Source organism: Cydia fagiglandana, chromosome 1 (assembly GCF_963556715.1).
Source record: "Cydia fagiglandana chromosome 1, ilCydFagi1.1, whole genome shotgun sequence".
Classification (NCBI taxonomy): domain Eukaryota; kingdom Metazoa; phylum Arthropoda; class Insecta; order Lepidoptera; family Tortricidae; genus Cydia; species Cydia fagiglandana.
This window is the reverse complement of record NC_085932.1, coordinates 3,118,603-3,139,767: the sequence shown is the minus strand read 5'-3', so window position 1 is coordinate 3,139,767 and position 21,165 is coordinate 3,118,603. Positions and strand designations below refer to the sequence as shown.

At 38.3% G+C, this 21,165-nt stretch overlaps 1 protein-coding gene across 1 annotated transcript; it reads left to right on the top strand.

The window, feature by feature from the left end:
- The first annotated feature begins 1,914 nt into the window (after positions 1-1,914).
- LOC134675456 (leucine-rich repeat-containing protein 40-like) lies at positions 1,915-19,853 on the top strand. The gene is made up of 11 exons (XM_063533756.1): positions 1,915-2,519; positions 3,015-3,199; positions 3,792-3,995; positions 4,350-4,473; positions 5,964-6,133; positions 6,621-6,763; positions 8,234-8,419; positions 9,290-9,433; positions 10,206-10,394; positions 10,748-10,939; positions 14,845-19,853. The coding sequence occupies exons 1-11, from the start codon at positions 2,357-2,359 to the stop codon at positions 14,951-14,953; spliced, it is 1,809 nt and encodes a 602-aa protein (XP_063389826.1). The 5' UTR covers positions 1,915-2,356; the 3' UTR covers positions 14,954-19,853.
- Positions 19,854-21,165: the final 1,312 nt, after the last annotated feature.

The window sequence follows — 21,165 nt, the reverse complement described above, 5'->3', positions numbered from 1 at the left end:
GTTTAGCTTCACGACCTTCCAGATGGAAAAACAGCAAGCCAATGAGTTGGAAATTTGTTCTTGCGACAACCGCCAAAAAGCAAACTGCTGTGTGGTGGGAGTGTGGGAGAGAGAGGGACGTATATGATAGAAAAGGACAATACGACCGTCAACAGTGTTGCCACTCTCAATATTATTATTAGGTTCCGAATAGCGGTACAGTTGTTTAATGTTCGTTATGTCATGTTATGTCTAACTTTTGATAAAAAAAAGAAATTATGCCAATGTCACATAACATAACACAATGTCACCCTAACTATAAAATTGTAATTAATTACACGCAAAACACAAAAAGTTCTAACGGCTTAAGATTCCACTGGCAACGCGATGAAATTGACACATTTTCATTAGGTAAGAAAGAAATAAGAATGTATGCAAGGTAGTAGGTAGGTACTAGGTACTACCTAAAAAAGACACTTAAATTTTCTAAGTCCCAAGAACGGCGCCCATTTCTTTTACCCCAACCGACCTGCATATAATCAGGTAGGTAGGTAGTACCTACTGTACCTAGGTACCTGTTCATAATGTTTAATAAGTACCTACATTATAGAATGGTTACTTTTGTAGGGGAAATTGCAACATCTATTTAAGCTGATGGATTAGGACCGGAACCATGTTAAATTGTAACATGATGCATGATCACAACGAGTTAAATTCACCTAAAGAATTTCACAATTACTTCGGAGGTGAGTCATATATGGTAAAATATAGTCTCTTTTTATTCCGATACGGATGTCTTTATTCCGCCGTAGAGGTATAGATATTAGTTAGTACCTACAATAACTTTTACTGGGTGTACCTAAGTTAATCAGTAGGCGGCTCTATCGAGAATTTTGGATAAAAAGGAACCAATCATTTTCGAGGAATTCGACAACATAATTATACACCGTATAAGTACAATTTTCCGCTTTAAGAAGGTGGGCTGGGTAGGTCATAGTTAAACATAGTGTAAATATAAACACTCATGCCATGACAACATTTCCGGCATCATACCGGTAGCAACACGAGTCACGAAGATTAAGAGCAAAGGAAAGTGTAAACGGCGTAATTTACCTAAAGTTTGGCAAGCCATTTATTTCTGTCAGTAGAAAAAAGCAGCAAATTTAAAAAATGTAGGCGCGAATGATTATCGTCCCATAGAAAATTTGAATTTCGCGCCTTGTTGTACTGACAAAGTTGTTTGACAGATTTTAGTTTTTGAATTCCAGATTCTGAATCGATTCCAACTAATCGATTATTTTTGATCAGTATTTTGTATGCTGGTAACATCAGTGTAAAGACGTTTTTAACTAAGTCATAACTAAGTACTTTATTAGGCAGTACTATATAGCAACACATATTATTTACGCAATCATCATAAAATAATGAGAAATCGGTTACTGGACATGTAAATTAGAGAAATTAGAAATAAGAAATAAATTGGGTAAATCTTACTAATTTTTATAACGATAAATAACGAATTGCTAGTTTTATGTACGCGTTTACATTTAAGGATACTAAAAACGTCTCCTGCATGTTTTGATTTGAGGTTTGACTGTAGCGATGTGACGAGTCCACTTTTTTTCGATTCGAATCATTCGAATCGATTCGGCCACTGATCCGAGTTGAAATTCGAACTGACTCGACTCGACGGTTTGCGTGGTTCGCGACAAGGTCACGGGCCGCGGAGCCGCAAACGAGTCAAGCGGCAGTTGTTGTAAACAGAACCTTCAGGACACCGAATTAAGGTTTATTTTTCAATGGCCATACTACCAGTGAACTCGACTCGGGATGCCGAATCAAGCGGCAGTTGTTGTAAAAAGAACCTTCGGGCTACGGAATTAAGGTTTATTTTTGAATGGTCATAGTACCACTCAACTCGAATTGAAACGGCGAATCAAGCGGCAGTTGTTGTAAAAAGAACCTTCGGGCTATCGAATTAAGGTTTATTTTTGAATGGCCTTAGCGTAGCGTTGACTCGGCTCGGAGAGTTGGTGAATTGGCGATTCATTCGCCGAGTCAGCGGATCGGATACCAAGTTACCAGTCAGTTTAGTGGCCGAGTTGATTCGGATTGCCAATAGTCTTGATTCGAATCAACTCATCTGTAGGTTGATTCGGATTATTCGAATCAGATAACTCGACTCGCCCATCGCTAGTTTGACATTGACGTACAGTAGTGAACTTCGTCGTTTAGGCAAGTCGTTCACTGTTCAGGGACAATGTTTATTTTAATAAATTCCTAGTTCATTTGCAAGTGTTTATAGCTGTATTCTAACGTGAACATTTTTTGTAACAAGTAGTTTGCTGTACACTAGAATTTTCGTTTGTTTTTAAACATGTCTCGTAGACCCCATACAAAATCGCGCATAAAAGTGTGTGATAAATCATTTTTCCACCTTCAAGATAAAAAGGCAGATGAGGGTGTATTGACGAATGGTCTGATTAAGTCGGCTAAGCGTACGGGGCAGCTCAGCCTGAGCCAGCGCGGCCTGGGAACTGGTGAGTGACTTCCTGACTGATATTCGCTGGTTAATTACTTCCTACTGCGCATTATTGTAAACACTCGCTGACACAGGAAGTACAGGTTGGGTGGAGACTGTTGTAGGAATTTGCCTTTACAGCTTTACATTAATTGAATGATAAATAGGATTTTGTTTTTTTATTTCTATGTCATAAAATGTGCGGTGTAATGAAATAATACATTTGAAGTGTCTAAATAAATATTCTATTTTCTATAATTGGCTAATTTTAACTCCGTTCCAAAGTATGTATTAAAATTTTATAAGTTATGGCATTTCCTCCTGAGACTCCGAAGTAGATGTTTTGTTTTTGAATTTGAATCCATGGTCTTAAGAGGATTATGATATTTATAATATTATAGTAAAGATTATTAAGATTAACTCTTACAAAAACTTAATTTACCTTTAATTTCAAACTATCATCATTATTTCCTCATAGTAAATTTCCGTTTTAATTATTTTTAATATATTTCAGTCCCAGAAAATGTGTGGAAAATAGAGGAGCTGGTATTAGACGAGACGAAAGAAGTGGATTTTGCCCGAGAGGACCGGCACAACTGGTGGAACAGTGAGCCGCTGAAGTTCCTGGATCTCAGCTCCAATGCCATCGCCTCCATTCCTCCCGATGTCAAACTCTTGCAGGACCTTGTCACTTTAAAGGTAGGGTGATATTAAATTCAATTTAACATAATGTATTATAAAAGTCAATAATAATATTATTTGAGCAATGAAATATGTGTAAATCAATCATAAAACTAATCCAATCATATCAGAGTCCATTTTCGGAATCTGCTGAATATTCAGTTTAACCCGAAATACAGCTTTAATACAGTTTTTAAGATTCCAGCTTATATTACAATTTTATTAACAGACATTTCTCTTTAAAAATAATATTTACAGTAAAATTAAAATTATATCCAATTATATTAAAAAGTACAAGTCCTTACACAGCGGGAAGAAGTTGATAACTCGAGATATTCTACTGAAGAAATTTGAACTTAAAATTAAATTACATAAGGTTCAAATTTCTTCAATGTTTTCCTGACAGATATCAACTTCTTCCCGCCGTGTACGGAATTATTCAATGAAAGTCCCTAGGGACCTCATACTATTGTGACTTAGGGACATCATACTATTTGTCAGTACGAAATAGCACTGGAACTAAATTCCCTGACTGTACAATTGTATATGCCAAAGTTAAGTTTTGGTAATTTTATTCAGCTTATTTGCTAGCTATGTTCAAAAATTTCAGCTTCATGACAATGCACTAACCTCCCTGCCAGAGGAAATAGGTGAGCTGAAAAACCTGTCTAACCTGAGCCTGAACCATAACAAGCTGGCAGCTCTGCCAAGTTCATTCTTCCGGCTCAGTGAGCTCCGGTGGCTCAGCCTCGCTCACAACCAGCTCGAGAAGATACCACCTGACTTTGGCGATTTGGTCATGTTGACCTTTCTGGTATGTAATAGATAATTAAAGTAAAAGATTTATCATTTAATTTAAAGCAACAGTTATGATATGACAGTAGTAAAATACAGCATTATTTTAAAATTTATAGGGAATGTAGTTAAAATCAGTCTGTTTTCTAATGGCCTCTCTAGAGTTTCTCCCTCAACTATAACAAATAAATTACCAAAAAAGTCTATTTGGAAAACATGTAGTCTAATATAATATGTAATACATATAAAATAGACGCTTATAACTGGCGTCGCATCCGAACGAGGCGACGGTGCGATAACTGCCTTATATTTTTTCCAGAACTAAGACTGCTGTTATGAGAAATATAATAATAACAATGTGTTAAAATTGTAGGATCTGTCCAACAACAAACTGGCCGCCCTGCCCCCGGGCATGGGCTACCTAGTGCGCTTAGTCGAGCTCAATCTGTCACACAACCAGCTCCAGGAGCTACCGCCTGACATCGTCAATTTAAGAGGTAAACACTATTTTATCCTCTATAGTTCGTTTTCTTAGCATTATGGTTCGTTTTTTTTAGCATTAGAAATAAGGTAAACAATCTTGATGTGTCTTTTAATTGAAAAATACTTTTTAAAAATAAGTCACGGCAAATATGCAACCTTTATGAATCTAATACGATCATTTATATTCTTCAGCTTTCATAAGTAATCGTTTTTGATTTTTAAAAAGCGTTTTTCAATTAAAAAATATGTCAAGATCGCTTACCTTCTTGCAAGTTCTTTCTAATGCTAAAAAAAACGAACTATAGAATAAAAGTAAACAATCTTGACGTGTCTTTTTACTGAAAAATACTTTTTAAAAATAAGTCACGGCAAATATGTAACAATTATGAATCATATACGATATTTATATTTCAATTAAAAAACACGTCAAGATCGCGTAGTCTTTTTCTAATGCTAAAAAAAACTAACTAAAGCGGAACATCATACAAAGACAATTGGCAATTGAATTTGAATCAACAGTATTAGAAAATAGAGTTGAATTTGTTTTGTTTTAAAACCAAGAGGTTAAAATATAATAAAACGCGTCGCACACGTTTTAAAGTCGAATCCCCTTTATAAAATGATCAATTGAATTTAGTATGGAAGTGGGATTGGGGGGGATACTATACTAATTCCACGCGGACGAAGTTGCAGGCAGACGGTAGTAGGTATTTAATATGTCTGAGTCTCAGAAGGTTTGCTATTAACGTTGCTAATCTGCACGGGTGTTGTGTTAATTTATTGAAAATAAATTAACACAATTACCCATTCATTTCTTGTTGCTATTTGTTATTCATATGGAGTTTGCATAACACGCGCGGTCGAGTGGTTTTATTCAATACTTTAGGTAAATCCCACGGTCTTTAGACACGCTTCGCCACTTATTTACTCAGACGGACGCGGATATCGGTTACGGTTTATGGTGCATTCATTTGCGATTGCGATTTTGATATGGACCACTATCGCGTTGGAATACTCCAATAATCACCTTCTTATAACTTGATTGTAAATGCGAAGGTTCAGTTTGTCTGTATGTTACCTCTTCAAGCTGAAACCGCTGAACTGATTTAGATGAAATTTTGTTTGAGTCCCGGGGAAAGAAATCGGATAGCGTTCATTACGGAAATCGTCATTGACATAGACAAAGTCGCGTGCAGGGGGCCGATTTTTTAATTTTCTATCGCTCGATTTCGTCACTCGAAAACGGTGAAATGCTAATTTTTGAAATACAAGCGATAAAAATTGGGAATCGAGTGGTAAACACCACTTGTTTTCAATTCTATTAGTAGAATTTAAATGCATAGTATTGGAGATATTATTGAACGAAATACACTGAATCGAGCGGTCGAAATTCAAAAATCGGCCCCCAGAAGCTAGTACTTTCTCGGTTTCTTGAACTGTCGTGAAGAGGAGAGAAGGCGAGAAGTCCCGTGTCTGTTTTTACAAAAGTTTTATTTAATTTTAGACCTAAAGAAAATGAATATAAGCCATAACAATCTACGCTCGCTGCCCGCACTGGGGGAGCTCAGACGAATGGAAATGCTAGACGCGAACCACAATGATATTCAACAGTTACCGGACTTCTATGGTTGTACAGCTTTAAAGGAAATATATTTGGCTAATAACTACATTAAGGTAATTTCCATGTGATTATATAAATTATAAAATAAAAAAATAATAATGGTCAATCAAAACTTGCCAGTAAAAAAGGCGCGAAATTCAAATTTTCTATGAGACGATATCCCTTCGCGCCTATACATTTTTCAAATTTGCCGCTTATTTCTACTGACAAGATCTGCTTGACCAACTGTACCTACTATTTTGACTGTGTCCAAAGTTTGATCCTTATGTTTACACATCTCTAAATCGTTTTGATATGTTTATCACACATACAAATTATATCAGTCAATTTACCTCTTTTTAATGAGTTTTTGTTGATTGATAATATATTTTTAGACTCATTTCCGTAAATGTGATTGCATGTGCGATGTGAACCAATACAATCAATCTATAAGAAAATACCCCGTTACATTTTTTTACACGTAATACAACAAACAAGTAGACAGATAAGTAGAATCAGGCAATTATAACATGGCAGCTGCTTACTTGATTCACCCTTTAGGAAATAACGGAAGAGTTTTGTGATCAAATGCAACACCTGAACGTGCTGAACATCAGAGACAACCAAGTGGAGGTGTTACCAGAGAATGTCGCTTTGCTAAGAAAGCTGAAACGACTAGACCTTGGCAACAACAGTCTAAACAAGTAAGTATTAATAACTTATACGGAACACTGAGCTCCGATAGAATTTTTTATAAAATGCATAACCAAATCTCAGCGACGCTATCGATAGGACTGCGTAAATCCAACATGGCGCACGCCAAGAGCTAATGACGGGGCATGCTCCGAAAGATAGTGTTGTGTTTGTGAATCGTCTTTTCAGTATTTAACAGTATTTATATTACACTCGATGCACTGTATTGTTCTTAAACCTGTCAAAAAATCATTGTATCAATCAATATATCGTGTTTGTATATCGATAAAGAGTCGACAATGTGCTTATGACCTCAATAGAGCTGAGAGTCCAGTACACTGGCGTCAGCTCGCCGTCAGGCGGTCTGTACGCGTATTTGCCACCGTCGTGGTATAAACAAATTACAATCAGCTTGTTGTCAATAACCAATAACAAAAGAAGATGAAAAACCGGACAAGTGCGAGTCGGACTCGCGCACGAAGGGTTCCGTACCATAATGCAAAAAAAAAAAAAAAACAAAAAAAGCAAACAAAAAACGGTCACCCATCCAAGTACTGACCACTCCCGACGTTGCTTAACTTTGGTCAAAAATCACGTTTGTTGTATGGGAGCCCCATTTAAATCTTTATTTTATTCTGTTTTTAGTATTTGTTGTTATAGCGGCAACAGAAATACATCATCTGTGAAAATTTCAACTGTCTAGCTATCACGGTTCGTGAGATACAGCCTGGTGACGGACGGACGGACGGACGGACGGACAGCGAAGTCTTAGTAATAGGGTCCCGTTTTACCCTTTGGGTACGGAACCCTAAAAACTAACACATGTTACCAGCTAAATATAGATATGTAGTTGCAATTTGGCCTCCTGGTCAGTAATTGACCTTAGTCTCACCTCTCGCAATTCATGACTAGTTCAAAAACTGCTTATTCATTAACTCAATAATAACCTATTTATACTCTAGCCTGGGGAATTGTATTAGCACGAATCCTACCAAAAATCGGAACAAACTAACGGGGCATAGACTTTACAATGAAAGAGTATCAAAATGCCATCATAACGCTAATTTCCTACGAAAGTATGATGTTCATTGTGGCACTTCCACACCTTGTTACTTTTAGCGTCTGTGCAGATTTAGCTTAGGATGGTAATCTGGTAATCCACCTGTCAAATTTCTTTGTCCAATGTCATTGCGTCTCAATGTGAAAAAAAAAAGTGAGACGCAATACACATTGGACAAAGAACTTGGACAGGTGGAATACCACCCTTAGACGGACTCATTAAATACGTATTTGTATATGTATCTGTTAGTACGAGAGACAGGAGACTATGTGCCTATAGTTTTAACCTTTTGAACGCCGCGCGTATCGCGGGCGCCGCGTCATGTGAACCTTGCTCGAATGCACGAAAGTTGATATTGGGCTGTAGCCGATCGCGTCTTTTCTGCTAACTATTATTTTTAAGTTGTGTTCCCGTTTTTTAGACTACCCAAAAACTTCGGCCTCCTAACCCAACTCCAAAGCGTCAGCATGGAGGGCAACAAGCTGTCCTTCGTGCGGCAGGACGTGATGCGCGCCGGCACCGACCGCATGATGAAGTTCCTCCGCGACCGCATGCACGAGGAGATCCTGGTCGAGACCAGAGTCAGTGGAGACCAGTGGCCGGACAAGTAAGTTAACAGGTTTACCAAATGTCACGCTAGATGGCGCTATACCTCCTAACCCAACTCCAAAGCGTCAGCATGGAGGGCAACAAGCTGTCCTTCGTGCGGCAGGACGTGATGCGCGGCGGCACCGACCGCATGATGAAGTTCCTCCGCGACCGCATGCACGACGAGATCCTGGTCGAGACCAGGGTCAATGAAGACCAGTGGCCGGACAAGTAAGTTTACTTTCATATGAACAGGTTTACCAAATATCACGCTAGATAGCGCTGTACCGATTGCGGCGATTTCTACATCGCGCTAACGACTTTTCTATTGGAATTGAATGTAGGAATTGGGAAATTGTCTGCATGATGAAGTTCCTTTGTTGGTATATATTATGGGCTTTATTTGTGACCGCAAGATCGAGGAGATCCTGGTCGAAACCAGGGTCAATGATGACCAGTGGCCGGACAAGTAAGTTTACTTTCATATGAACAGGTTTACCAAATATCACGCTAGATAGCGCTGTACCGAGCGCGGCGATTTCTACATCGCGCTAACGACTTTTCTATTGGAATTGAATGTAGGGGTTGGGGAATTGTCTGCACGATGAAGTTCCTTTGTTGATACATATATATTATTATGGGCTCTATTTGTGACCCCAAGATCGAGGAGATCCTGGTCGAAACCAGGGTCAATGAAGACCAATGGTCGGACAAGTAAAAATTTTAAAAGAAGTTTACCAAATATCACACTAGATGGTGTTGTACCGTTTGCGGCTTTTCCTCATAGATATGAGGAAATCATTATGTTTCAAGATTAAAAGACATATCAAGATCGCTTACCTTCTTTCTAATGCTAAAAAAACGAACTATATTGTTTAATTTCCTGAAGGTTCACACTGAAGAAGAGCCAAGCGTTGATGGTGCCCGGCCGAGGATTGACGACGCTCCCCGAGGAGGTGTTCCGGAACGCGGCCGAGGCGCAGGTCCACATCGTCGACATATCCAGGAACAGTTTGACGCAAGTGCCTACAGGGTAAGGGCGCTGTAATTAATAATAAAAACTTAATTTAAACACCAGCTTGTAAAGGCTCTTTATTCGTCAAAGTCGGATGAGAAAGTGACATTATATGTGATATCCCACAGGTAAAGGTACCTTATGGCGGTTGGCGCTTACGCTATTATTAACGCCGCTCCAATATTACTGCGGCGCTATGCGACATAAGCGCTAGCCGCCATAAGGTACCTTTTGCCGTGGAACGTCACATATCCACAAAAGTGGCAAAGTAATAAGATAAAAATGTTGAGCGGTTTCCTTATGTTGGCTGGTGTTTCATTCGTAAGGAAAGTTTGTTCAGCCCTCGTGCCATGAAACCTTCACTATGATTCTTACTTTACTTGTACCTTTCCGTCAGATACTTTTTGCTGATAAGGACAGAGAAACCTATATGCTATTTTGCTGTCCCTTTTAGCAGACTATTCAGTAGCAGACGACTCTTAGCAATACTAACCAAGTCCCTAATTAGTTCAATAAACCTGTGAATAGTAAAAAACTTTTAGACTAGTCCGATCGTCACAAAGACGCGATTAAATAAATGGGGTTAGCAACTGTCAAAGGTTTGCATAGATAGCGTCATCATAGCTTGTCCCTATTTCTATGAGACTTGACTTATAGTGCTGGCATGCAGGGTATAAAATTCCATTAAAAAAACAAAAATTTAACACAATTCTAGGGATTAAATATTTTGACCGTCCAACCCCATTGTAGAAAATCAGATTCTCATTTACTGTTATGATTATGTTTTTAGCTTAAGTATCGTACGAGAAACGCTATCGCAACTCGTCTTATCCTCGAACCACTTGACCGAACTGCCCGCCGAGGTGGGGCAATGCAAGCACCTGCAACTCCTGGATATCAGTAAGAACAGCCTGAGCCAGCTGCCGCCAGAGCTGGAGGCTTTGAAGGATCTGAGGGAGCTCATCATATCCAACAACAAGTAAGGCTAACTGGCGCAGTCACCATTTACCTTATACGTATATAGTGACAGGGCAGCACTGTCTTCGAACCACAAGGCTAACTAGCGCAGTCATCCTGTATGTTAGTAGTTTATGTTGCCTTCAAGCGACTTTCTTGTCTAAGTTTACCGCCGAGCTATTTTAAAGCACCAATAACGATCTGATAGAGTTCGTCATTACAATAGAAGGGTTTTCAGATTTCTAACTTGATCCATTAGATGTTATTATTACCACTCCAAATTGAAGATTTCATGAAACAATAAATAACCTACTTAATTCAAATTTAAAATTCCTTATTTGAGATGATAATGCAAACCCCACTTATTATTTATAGGTTCACCAACATCCCACATTGCGTATACTCGCTGGAGAACCTCGAGATTCTACTGGCGGCTGAGAACAAGATCAGCGAGATCAACGTCTCGTCAGACGCGCTGGCGAAGCTGCCCCGCCTCGCTGTGTTAGACCTCGCTAACAACAACATCGCCAGTGTACCACCAGAGCTGGGCAACTTCACACACCTCAGGTATGTACTGATAGAACACCAGCGAGATCAACATCAGACGCGCTGGCGAAGCTGCCCCGCCTCGCTGTGTTAGACCTCGCAAACAACAACATCGCCAGTGTACCACCAGAGCTGGGCAACTTCACACACCTCAGGTATGTACTGACAGAACACCAGCGAGATCAACATCAGACGCGCTGGCGAAGCTGCCCCGCCTCGCTGTGTTAGACCTCGCAAACAACAACATCGCCAGTGTACCACCAGAGCTGGGCAACTTCACACACCTCAGGTATGTACTGACAGAACACCAGCGAGGTCAACATCAGACGCGCTGGCGAAGCTGCCCCGCCGCGCTGTGCTAGACCTCGCTAACAACAACGTCGCTAGCGTGCCACCAGAGCTGGGCAACTTCACACACCTCAGGTATGTACTGACAGAACACCAGCGAGGTCAACATCAGACGCGCTGGCGAAGCTGCCCCGCCGCGCTGTGCTAGACCTCGCTAACAACAACGTCGCTAGCGTGCCACCAGAGCTGGGCAACTTCACACACCTCAGGTATGTACTGACAGAACACCAGCGAGGTCAACATCAGACGCGCTGGCGAAGCTGCCCCGCCGCGCTGTGCTAGACCTCGCTAACAACAACGTCGCTAGCGTGCCACCAGAGCTGGGCAACTTCACACACCTCAGGTATGTACTGACAGAACACCAGCGAGGTCAACATCAGACGCGCTGGCGAAGCTGCCCCGCCTCGCTGTGCTAGACCTCGCTAACAACAACGTCGCTAGCGTGCCACCAGAGCTGGGCAACTTCACACACCTCAGGTATGTACTGACAGAACACCAGCGAGGTCAACATCAGACGCGCTGGCGAAGCTGCCCCGCCGCGCTGTGCTAGACCTCGCTAACAACAACGTCGCTAGCGTGCCACCAGAGCTGGGCAACTTCACACACCTCAGGTATGTACTGACAGAACACCAGCGAGGTCAACATCAGACGCGCTGGCGAAGCTGCCCCGCCTCGCTGTGTTAGACCTCGCTAGCGTGCCACCAGAGCTGGGCAACTTCACACACCTCAGGTATTTTTTTTTTAGTCATGATTGATGCACTCTATAATGAAATGACCACTTAATTCAAAATCTAAAACTAATTGTATGGAAGAAAAATACTTTACTGTTTTTAATGCAATATTTTGCCATATATTGAGACCACAATTGTGGTTTCTCATTTAAAGTCTGTGAGACCAAAGTTAGTTGGCATTTTCTTTACTTACACTAACCATAAATACTGGATCAGTATGTCCAGTCAACGGTAAAAATATGGGTGTAGACAACTTACTCAAAAATATGTCCTATAGTTCTTAAGGTGGTTCGCCTAGGTTACTCAAAACTTAACTCTCGCTAGATGGCACCACTTTTGCAAAATTTCAGATTTTATTTTTTTGTGAAATGGTCTTGGTATTTGTATACTTAAAAGTATGTTTCGCGCACTCTTTAAGTAAATATTGAACTATTAAAATAAACATTGAATACTTCATTGTGCAAAAACCACCTTTTTAATTCGACGGAGTGTTGCTGTCACGCTTTTTCCTACTATTACTCACACATGCAAACAGTGTTTCCGTGATACTTGTAGTAGACAATTTCACTCAACGTAAGTATGTTGCAATAGCGTAACGGTATGTTCGTGGAAATACGTGCAAGAGGATTGGGGTTCAAGACTGGTGCGAGTAGGTAATTTCTTTTTGTTTCTCCTTTGTGTTATCTTACCTTTAAACGAGCAATTATTAGATATATAATTATTTATTTATATATTTGGATGGTATCAGAAACGGCTCTAACGATTTCGATGAAATTTGCTATAAGGGGTTTGATCTCTTAGCTAGGTCTATGAGAAAACGCGCATTTTTGAGTTTTTATGTTTTGTAAGCTTTGGTCGGTCTCCCAGATATTCAATCTCCGCTTGGCAACTAATCCCAGAATTGGCATGCGCACTAGTTTTTACGAAAGCGACTGCCCTGACCTTCCAACCCAGAGAGTAAACTTATTTGGATTAGTCCGGTTTCCTCACATTGCTTTCTTTCACCGAAAAATAGGTATCGGTGTATAAATAGGTAGGTATCAAATGCTATTTCGTACAAAAGTTCGAAAAATCATTGGTACGAGCCGGGGTTAGAACCCGCGACCTCCGAATTGCTTTCCGCTAGGCCAGCAGCGCTTCCCCCACATACTCAGTGTTATCAGGTTTTTTAAAAATCAAATACGATTACTTATGAAAGCAGAAGAATATAAATGATCGTATTAGATTTATAATTGTTACATATTTGCCGTAACTTATTTTAAAATGTGTTTTTCAATTAAAAGACACGTCAAGATTGTTTACCTTATTTCTAATGCTAAAAAAAACAAACTATAGTAATAATTGTGTTTTTCATTCATAGACAAAATCCATTATTTTTAACCACAGGAAATTTTATACACTTCTTTTTAGGGTTCCGTACCCAAAGGGTAAAACGGGACCCTATTACTAAGACTTCGCTGTCCGTCCGTCCGTCCGTCTGTCACCATGCTGTATCTCACGAACCGTAATAGCTAACAGTTGAAATTTTCACAGATGATGTATTTCTGTTGCCGCTATAACAACAAATACTAAAAACAGAATAAAATAAAGATTTGAATGGGGCTCCCATACAACAAACGTGATTTTTGACCAAAGTTAAGCAACGTCGGGAGTGGTCAGTACTTGGATGGGTGACCGTTTTTTTTGCTTTTTTTTTGTTTTTTTTTTTTTTGCATTATGGCACGGAACCCTTCGTGCGCGAGTCCGACTCGCACTTGCCCGGTTTTTATTGCAGTGAGGATGTCCTGTGGCCCATTTTATAAAGCTACAAGTTACAATTTACAAGCGGAAGTCTCTTTCTAACCCTATGTTTTAGAACGAGACTTCCGCTTGTAAATTGTAACTTGTAGCTTTATAAAATAGGCCACTGATTGTAAAAATCAGAGAGATTAGGTAGAGTATAATTTCTATCTTTGTAAAAATAAAAGAATACGTGTAGCCCATACTTAATAATCGATTTATGATAATAAGAAAAATTAAATAAAAATAAAAAAACAATACGAAATTTAGGTGTAACAAAAATACAAAAAGTTATGTCCAGCATACAATGACTGGGGATCGAACCGGGAATCTTCCGTTTGCAAGCAAAAAAGCGACTGTTTGCATAACACGCCATGATAGTTCTTAGCTAAGCTGACGAACTTCTCGCTTAGGTCAATTAACTACCTGTCAAATATCAGTGTCAACAAAATTGCACTAAACATGACGGCACTCCAAATTCGAGCCGTGGTCAGCCCGGCAACGTCGGAAATGGTATGGCAACGTCGCAAATGTATCTGTACACGACATTTGTGACACACACATGCGTAAAATTGATGAAAAGTTAACTATGATTTTTGCATGATTTCTGTATGAAACATTGTTTTCCTGTTAATTTCGCGCAAACGAATATTCGAAAGAAGATAAATGCGGAAATATTTGTGTACTAATAGTGTGTAGTTACTTAATGAGCTTTGATTGAATTTTGTATGAAAAGCGAACCACCTTAATTCACTGACGTAAGAGTTATGGGACATATTTTTGAAATGATTTGTACACCCATATTTTTACCGTTGACTGTCCTACGGTATGTAACAAACAATATGTATATTTTTGGGTAGTTTTAACATTTATTGGTTAACCAACCAAATAAAAAATCGCCTGGATCTGTCAATGAACGACCTGACTTAAACCTACATTATTTGATGTGTAATGTTTTCATCTACCCTCAACTGGCTTAAGGAGTCATTTGAGGGTAGATTTTGTTTACATTTAATTAAATACCTAAAGATAGAGACTACAGCTCTTCTAACATAAGTATATTTCCAGGTCTCTAGAGCTGATGGGTAACGTGTTCCGGCAGCCGCGGCACGCCATCTTGGAAAAGGGCACCGCTTCAATACTCTCGTACCTCAGGGACCGCATCCCCAACAATTAACGCCTTACCCTAGGGCCAACAGCACGCTCCGAGACTATTGGCTACGTGCGGAGTTGGTGAATGAAAATATGAATTTTTAATGGGACGAATTTTCCATACTATTTGGCAGCTGCCGACTGCCAAATCAACAATATGTTCCACACCTAAGTACTAGACTGGCGCCACAGTCATGCACTGAGCCAATATAGGCCCAGTTGCGCCAACCGCACTTGACGTTAATCAGCCATGAATAATAGAGAAGCTAGAGGATACAGCAAAATTTAGCAAACGTTTTATCGGTGACAGATGTTTTGGTGCAACAGACCCTTAATTTGGCGGTTGGCGTCAGCAGCGAGCGTAGGTTTAGTGAGCAAGGTTTTAGCTGAGGCCACGCTGAAGGGTTCGGCGCACTCCAGTGGGGCTACGAGGGGCAGCAGCGGAGAGTGCGGGTACGAAGATGCGCATTTGTACGTATTTATTCATGTTTTACATTGGAATACGTATCCGTCCAGACCGAATACGTATATGACCAGAGGAGACGGATACGTACATGTAAATAGAGATACCGAACTGTCAGTGTCAAAAGTGACATTTCTTCAACCAAAACGTCACTTTTCACAATGACAGAACGCTGTCGTATCGCTGTGACATCTTATAAGCATTGTTCGAATTGGACCGTTAATTTCTCGCAGATACAAACGTATCAAGATTTTCAGTACCTAAGGTCCGTTCGAACATGAGACTATGTATTTATTTTGAAATTTGTTTTATTAATATTTGTTTCAGTATGATTCCTCAGCTAAGATTTTAAGTCGATTTTCAAATATCTTGAAAATGTTACATAGAACTCTGTAATATTGGGCCAGCGAAGTAGGAAGGATTTTTCTTTTTTGACGCACTTTTGTGCTCGGAATGGCATTTTTTTGCATTGCAACCTCTTTAAGAAACATCTATACCAACTGTTAGTCTATGAGTAAAAAGTCGCGGAATATAAGGAAACCAATACATTCTGTGATTCTCTATCCGTACAGACTCAGACATATTTAAAGTTAAGAAAACCCATTAAATAGTTCTTAGATATCATCAAGTAGATTTTAAGTCGCTATACACGCGGTCCATTGCGTTTTTCTATGTACAATAATTGAGTAGCTACATAGCAACGAAGCTATTTAACCATTTGAACGCCGCCTATCGCCTATCTTTGACAGAAATTTGTATGTAGGAATCTTGCAATGGATGTTGCTATTGCTATACCATACAGCCAGAGAATATCAAGCCAAAGTAGTTTTAGAACACCAAATATTAATGTTTTGCGTACCTGTTTCACCCGCCATTTTGTTTACTGTATACTTTGTTGTTTAATATGCTACTTGTTATGCACTTAAGTTAAATCATTGTTATGTTTTGAGCTTGTTATTAAGTCATTATTTGAGTAAATATTCTTATACAAATATATTTAGGTTGTGACATTGTATTAATAATTATAAAAAATAGTTTAATGAAATGTTCTGAAGATAAATAAGAATTGGATAAAAAAAGTAAAATTTATGAAACTTCACATTAAAAGTATGATCTATCAACTAAAAACATTATACGTAACAAATACGCCTAAAATATGCCAAACAAATTAAAAATATTTTTTCTGAAGAATCTATTATCGTAGAAACTTGCTCAAATGAAATACAGCCAAATGATGCAATAGTTATATTTTCATTCCAATGCGCATGTTTGAATCTGCAGCTATCATCACAAATTTAAAAGGATTATGTAACATAGCGATAATTCTTAATTTTAATTTTTTCAAGTTCGCTTTTATTCTAACGTATGTGAGAAAAAAAGTAGTATGTAAAATGGTAACGCACAGCTATAAGGTTGTAAGTTTTCGAAATTAACAACATTACATTTTCTAAGACTTTATTTCGTTCCGATCCGACTTTCTCCATTCGATAATTGATATTAGAAAAACATGTAATACATGTTGTACGTCGATGTTACGCACTATTGTGATATATGTAACGCGATAGAGAGTGAATATGCTAGTAGTATTTTGTGTATAAGCGTTCCACCCAAATGCAAAATAGGAATGAATAGGAGTATCTATTTATAAATATTAGCTTTTTATCTTTGTCAGAAGTATTAAAAATGCCTCTTCTCCCAATCGAAATGAAAAGCAGAGTGGACATAAGAGTGTATACCTACACATTTTATACTCGATCTACATCTGCTCTCGCCTGGCAGCTCGTTTAAGTGCCTCAAATATGAGTATATATAGTGTATACGTAGGTATTAAATTAAAGATTTAAAAAACCCATATAGTAGTATACCCTATAATGGACGTGGAACCAGTAATGGGACAAAAAAACATAATTCCTCTAAAATAAGTATCTAAAAGTTAGTTTATAAACACTGGCTGTATATTATCATAAATAAGAGTCCTAGAGCTGTTTCAGTTTGAAGTTTCATTAAGTTTGGTTGTTTTTTAAGAAAATGGCGCCAACCCAAAAGTTGTCGTGTCACTGAAAAAAAATACCACTACGAATTCTTAACAACCTCGTTAAGAGAGTTGAGTTAATTTATTAAATTTTGATTAATTAATACTTGATGAAAACTAGAATGTGTTTTGTTAATTGCATTTACCATGAGATAAGGTATACAACACACTATGTTGTGACTCCACAGATGTAAAAAAATAGGGGTATTTGGCTCAATCCCATTATAGGAGCTGTAAAACTGCGTGTCTCCTATAATGGGACAATTGACAGAATAATGCTTGCCATGCCATAATTTCATGTTTAAACAATAGAAAAGTAAAATGTAGTTACGAAATATGTCAATCAGGAGGTATTCTCGGACTTCGGATAAATTAATATCGTTTTTACAAACTTTTATTTAACGTGCCCTGTTAGTTAGTGTGGGTCCAATCTTGGTAGCTGAATTTGAGCCACTTTTCGATTTCCGATTCAGTTGAAATTTCGTGTAAGTACGTAATTAAGTATGCAAATCGGATGATAATGCAATATTATGATAACATATATGGACCTGATCTGATGATGGAGACAGGAGGTGGTCATGGGAACTTTATCGCAATAAACCCTAACTAATTGTGTTTGGGTATTTTAGAATTGTCTCGATGGATCTAATACAATAATAATTGGCTGTGGAAAGAAAAATACATTCAGCGATAAAAGCTTATACCAAAAATTGATTTTTTTGCCGTAACTTATTCCCCATTTCAACATTTTATACTGATAGAGCAATGTCCATTATAGGGGGCCCATTACTGGATCCACGTCCATTACCGGGGGCCCATTACTGGAGCTTTGGTGTCCATGACTGGAGAAAAAAAGCATAGTTTTAATTTGTTAAATATGTGGAAACTAATTGCAGTATCTTTGATACAACACGCCTAAAACATGAAAGACGGATAGGACTTTCATCTTTTAACACGCTAAGCGGTAGACCATTTACATGTATAAGGGAAATATCATAAATACTCCAAATTTCCTCTTAAATGTCCCATGACTGGTGCTGTTACTATATATGTATAGCGTAGTATACCAACAAAATCCATTTTATGCAAAAAATGCCTTACATGATACATCATTTTGGAAACGAGCTGATACTCTTCAAACTGCTGGATCGATTTCTATGAAACATAGCTAAGATAAGAGCCACCGCAAGAAAACTTCGCTTCGCTTTCACGTAAAAAAACCGCATCGAAATCAGTCCATTCGTTGGAGATCTACGATGCCACAGACAGACATTGGCGTCAAATGTATAAAACCCCTCTTTTTGCGTCGGAGGTTAAAAATAGGTTGTTTTATGTTGTCATTGTACAATCTTCTATTACATTAATGTCATTTCCGGTGGAACGCTTCTCAATGTTTTAAACCACTAATTACGTACGGTTTGCAGTATTTGCTAGTATTTTAACTACAGGGCTGTTTCCCCAGTTATATTATCTAGTCGTAATAAGTCATTGCAAAAACGTAGTCACGTAACGGAGTTTTTATTTTTAATTTACATACAGGGTGATTCATGAGACGTGAGCAGGACTAATCCTGCATACTCAGTAACTGATAATTGACCGATCACCGTCGTATTTAGGTGAAACAACCACACTTTTTCCTATTTTTTTTACTTTTTGGCGAAGGCAAATTTAATTCTCTACAATCATGGTCACCCTACAAGACCTAATTAATAAACATAAAACCTCTTTAACCGTAATGACAGCATTATGATTACGAAGAAAATAAACTGTCAAACTTGAGTGAGATACGAGTTTTCAAAAGTAACCAGACCGTGATGACATTAAATTTGACACAGAATATCGATAGTTTACTATTCTGATTGTAGGGTGACCATGCATGTCGTAAATAAATTAATAACTTTTTTTTTTCAACACGACTAGAAAATTAACGTTAACCTCACTAATACTGATACGAAACAGTTGGTTATAATTTACGAAATGCGCAGTGTTAGTCCTGCTCACGTCTCCTGAATCACCCTGTATATACTGGGTGATTCTGGGGTTATGATAAGGAATGACAACGTGATAAAGACGATTCATTAACAAAGTTTACATGGGACTAAAGTGAACGTAACGAAAAGAAAATGACGATCGATATGCTTAATTATCTCGATTCCGTGTTTTTTTATGAGATGATCATATGTGACCATCTTCATATCTTTTTAACGGACTTTAATTATTTAAAATTAGATTCCCATTTTAATTCAACATTTTTGTCATTTCTGATCCCAACACGGAATCACCCATTAATTGTGATTTATATAGTATACGCTATGAAATAAATTATTATATTTAAATAGACATGCTAAAGATATTGCCGTATGTTTGGAATGTATTACAATATAGCCTATCTCGAGTGTGACATTTTACAATAAAATATCTAAAACTGGAGCCAATCCATGATGTTTTTCTCAAGTCACCTTCTAGCAGGATTTAAGCAGGAACATTATCTGACCATCTGTAGGCCTAATGTCCTTGCAAATAGGTCTACAAAGGCTCTACCGCGAAAAACGAAGTTTCTTTATCTGCATCTCAATCGCTCTTGCATATTCGAGCGATATAAATGCAGATACAGAAATTTCATTTACAGTACATATGGTCCTATTTTTCCGCACTAGTGCGTAAAATAGCACTTTTCGTGCGATGTCAAAAGTTTAAAGGGCCATATGTACTGTAAAACGTTGTACGATACACGTGCGAATAGATAATTCGCAACTCGTGTCGATTTAAAACACTCCCTTCGGTCGTGTTTTAATTTATCGCCACTCGTTTCGAATTTTCTCTTTTACGCACTTGTATCGTAAATAACTATCTCGCGATAGGGCCTCAGCTAATAGTGTTGACAATGGTATCAATGGTAGAAATAGGAATACTACACAACACACGGAACAATTTGCGTATTGTAGTACATTTATAAAACCTTTAGTCATGTTTACAGCTGTTGGTCTCCGAATAGACAAATAAATAAATTCTTCCTCAACTGATGACGAGACGAGTTTCAAATTTAAATCTTATTTACACGACACATAGTGCATTTTTCTTTGAATGGACGTTGGACAAAGAAGAATGTCAAACAAACGTAATATTTGAGTTATATGTTAACAAAATTAGCATTGTTACTGTCAAATGAAGGTGTTACTTGCTTGTGGCCGATTATTTTGTGTGATCGATGACGCAGCTACGTCGTGAGACCGACATTCCGAATTTGTAATAAACATAACGGGGAGTTTTGGGTGCGGGAATGTTTCTAGGTAAAAATTGTAAAAACAGAAACGAGTGTAACATTAGTAACTACCTACCTACTTGTGTATTTTTAATTCAGTTTGGTAACTATTTTACAATAAAACAAGTACCTACACGAAATTATTCCCGTATATTCAAAGATTTAGTTCGTATCTTTCGTAAGTACCTTTTATACTTATTGAAAATAAATTGACACAAACAACTTCATTAAAAAAGTAATTAACTCCAATTTCCGATATTTTAAAGAACCTGTCAAGCTAAGTACTTAAACATCGTTATTTAAAAGCGATGCATGTAAGCGCTGCGTATTAGTGAAGTAGCCGCAATTATCCGTAATTTGGTACATCAGGACGTGATGGTATGCCGCGCCCGGACATTTCCATGACAATGGCGCGACGTTACCGAATTAACATAACAGATTGCTTTATAGGTCAGACTCTGCGGTTGATTGTCATCGCGT

Excerpts from the sequence above, each read along its gene's own strand:
- LOC134675456 (XM_063533756.1), top strand. The coding sequence starts at position 2,357 with ATGTCTCGTAGACCCCATACAAAATCGCGCATAAAAGTGTGTGATAAA. Across the intron at positions 3,996-4,349 it reads TGGTCATGTTGACCTTTCTG|GATCTGTCCAACAACAAACT; the intron begins GTATGTAATAGA and ends TTAAAATTGTAG. Across the intron at positions 6,764-8,233 it reads GGCAACAACAGTCTAAACAA|ACTACCCAAAAACTTCGGCC; the intron begins GTAAGTATTAAT and ends CCCGTTTTTTAG.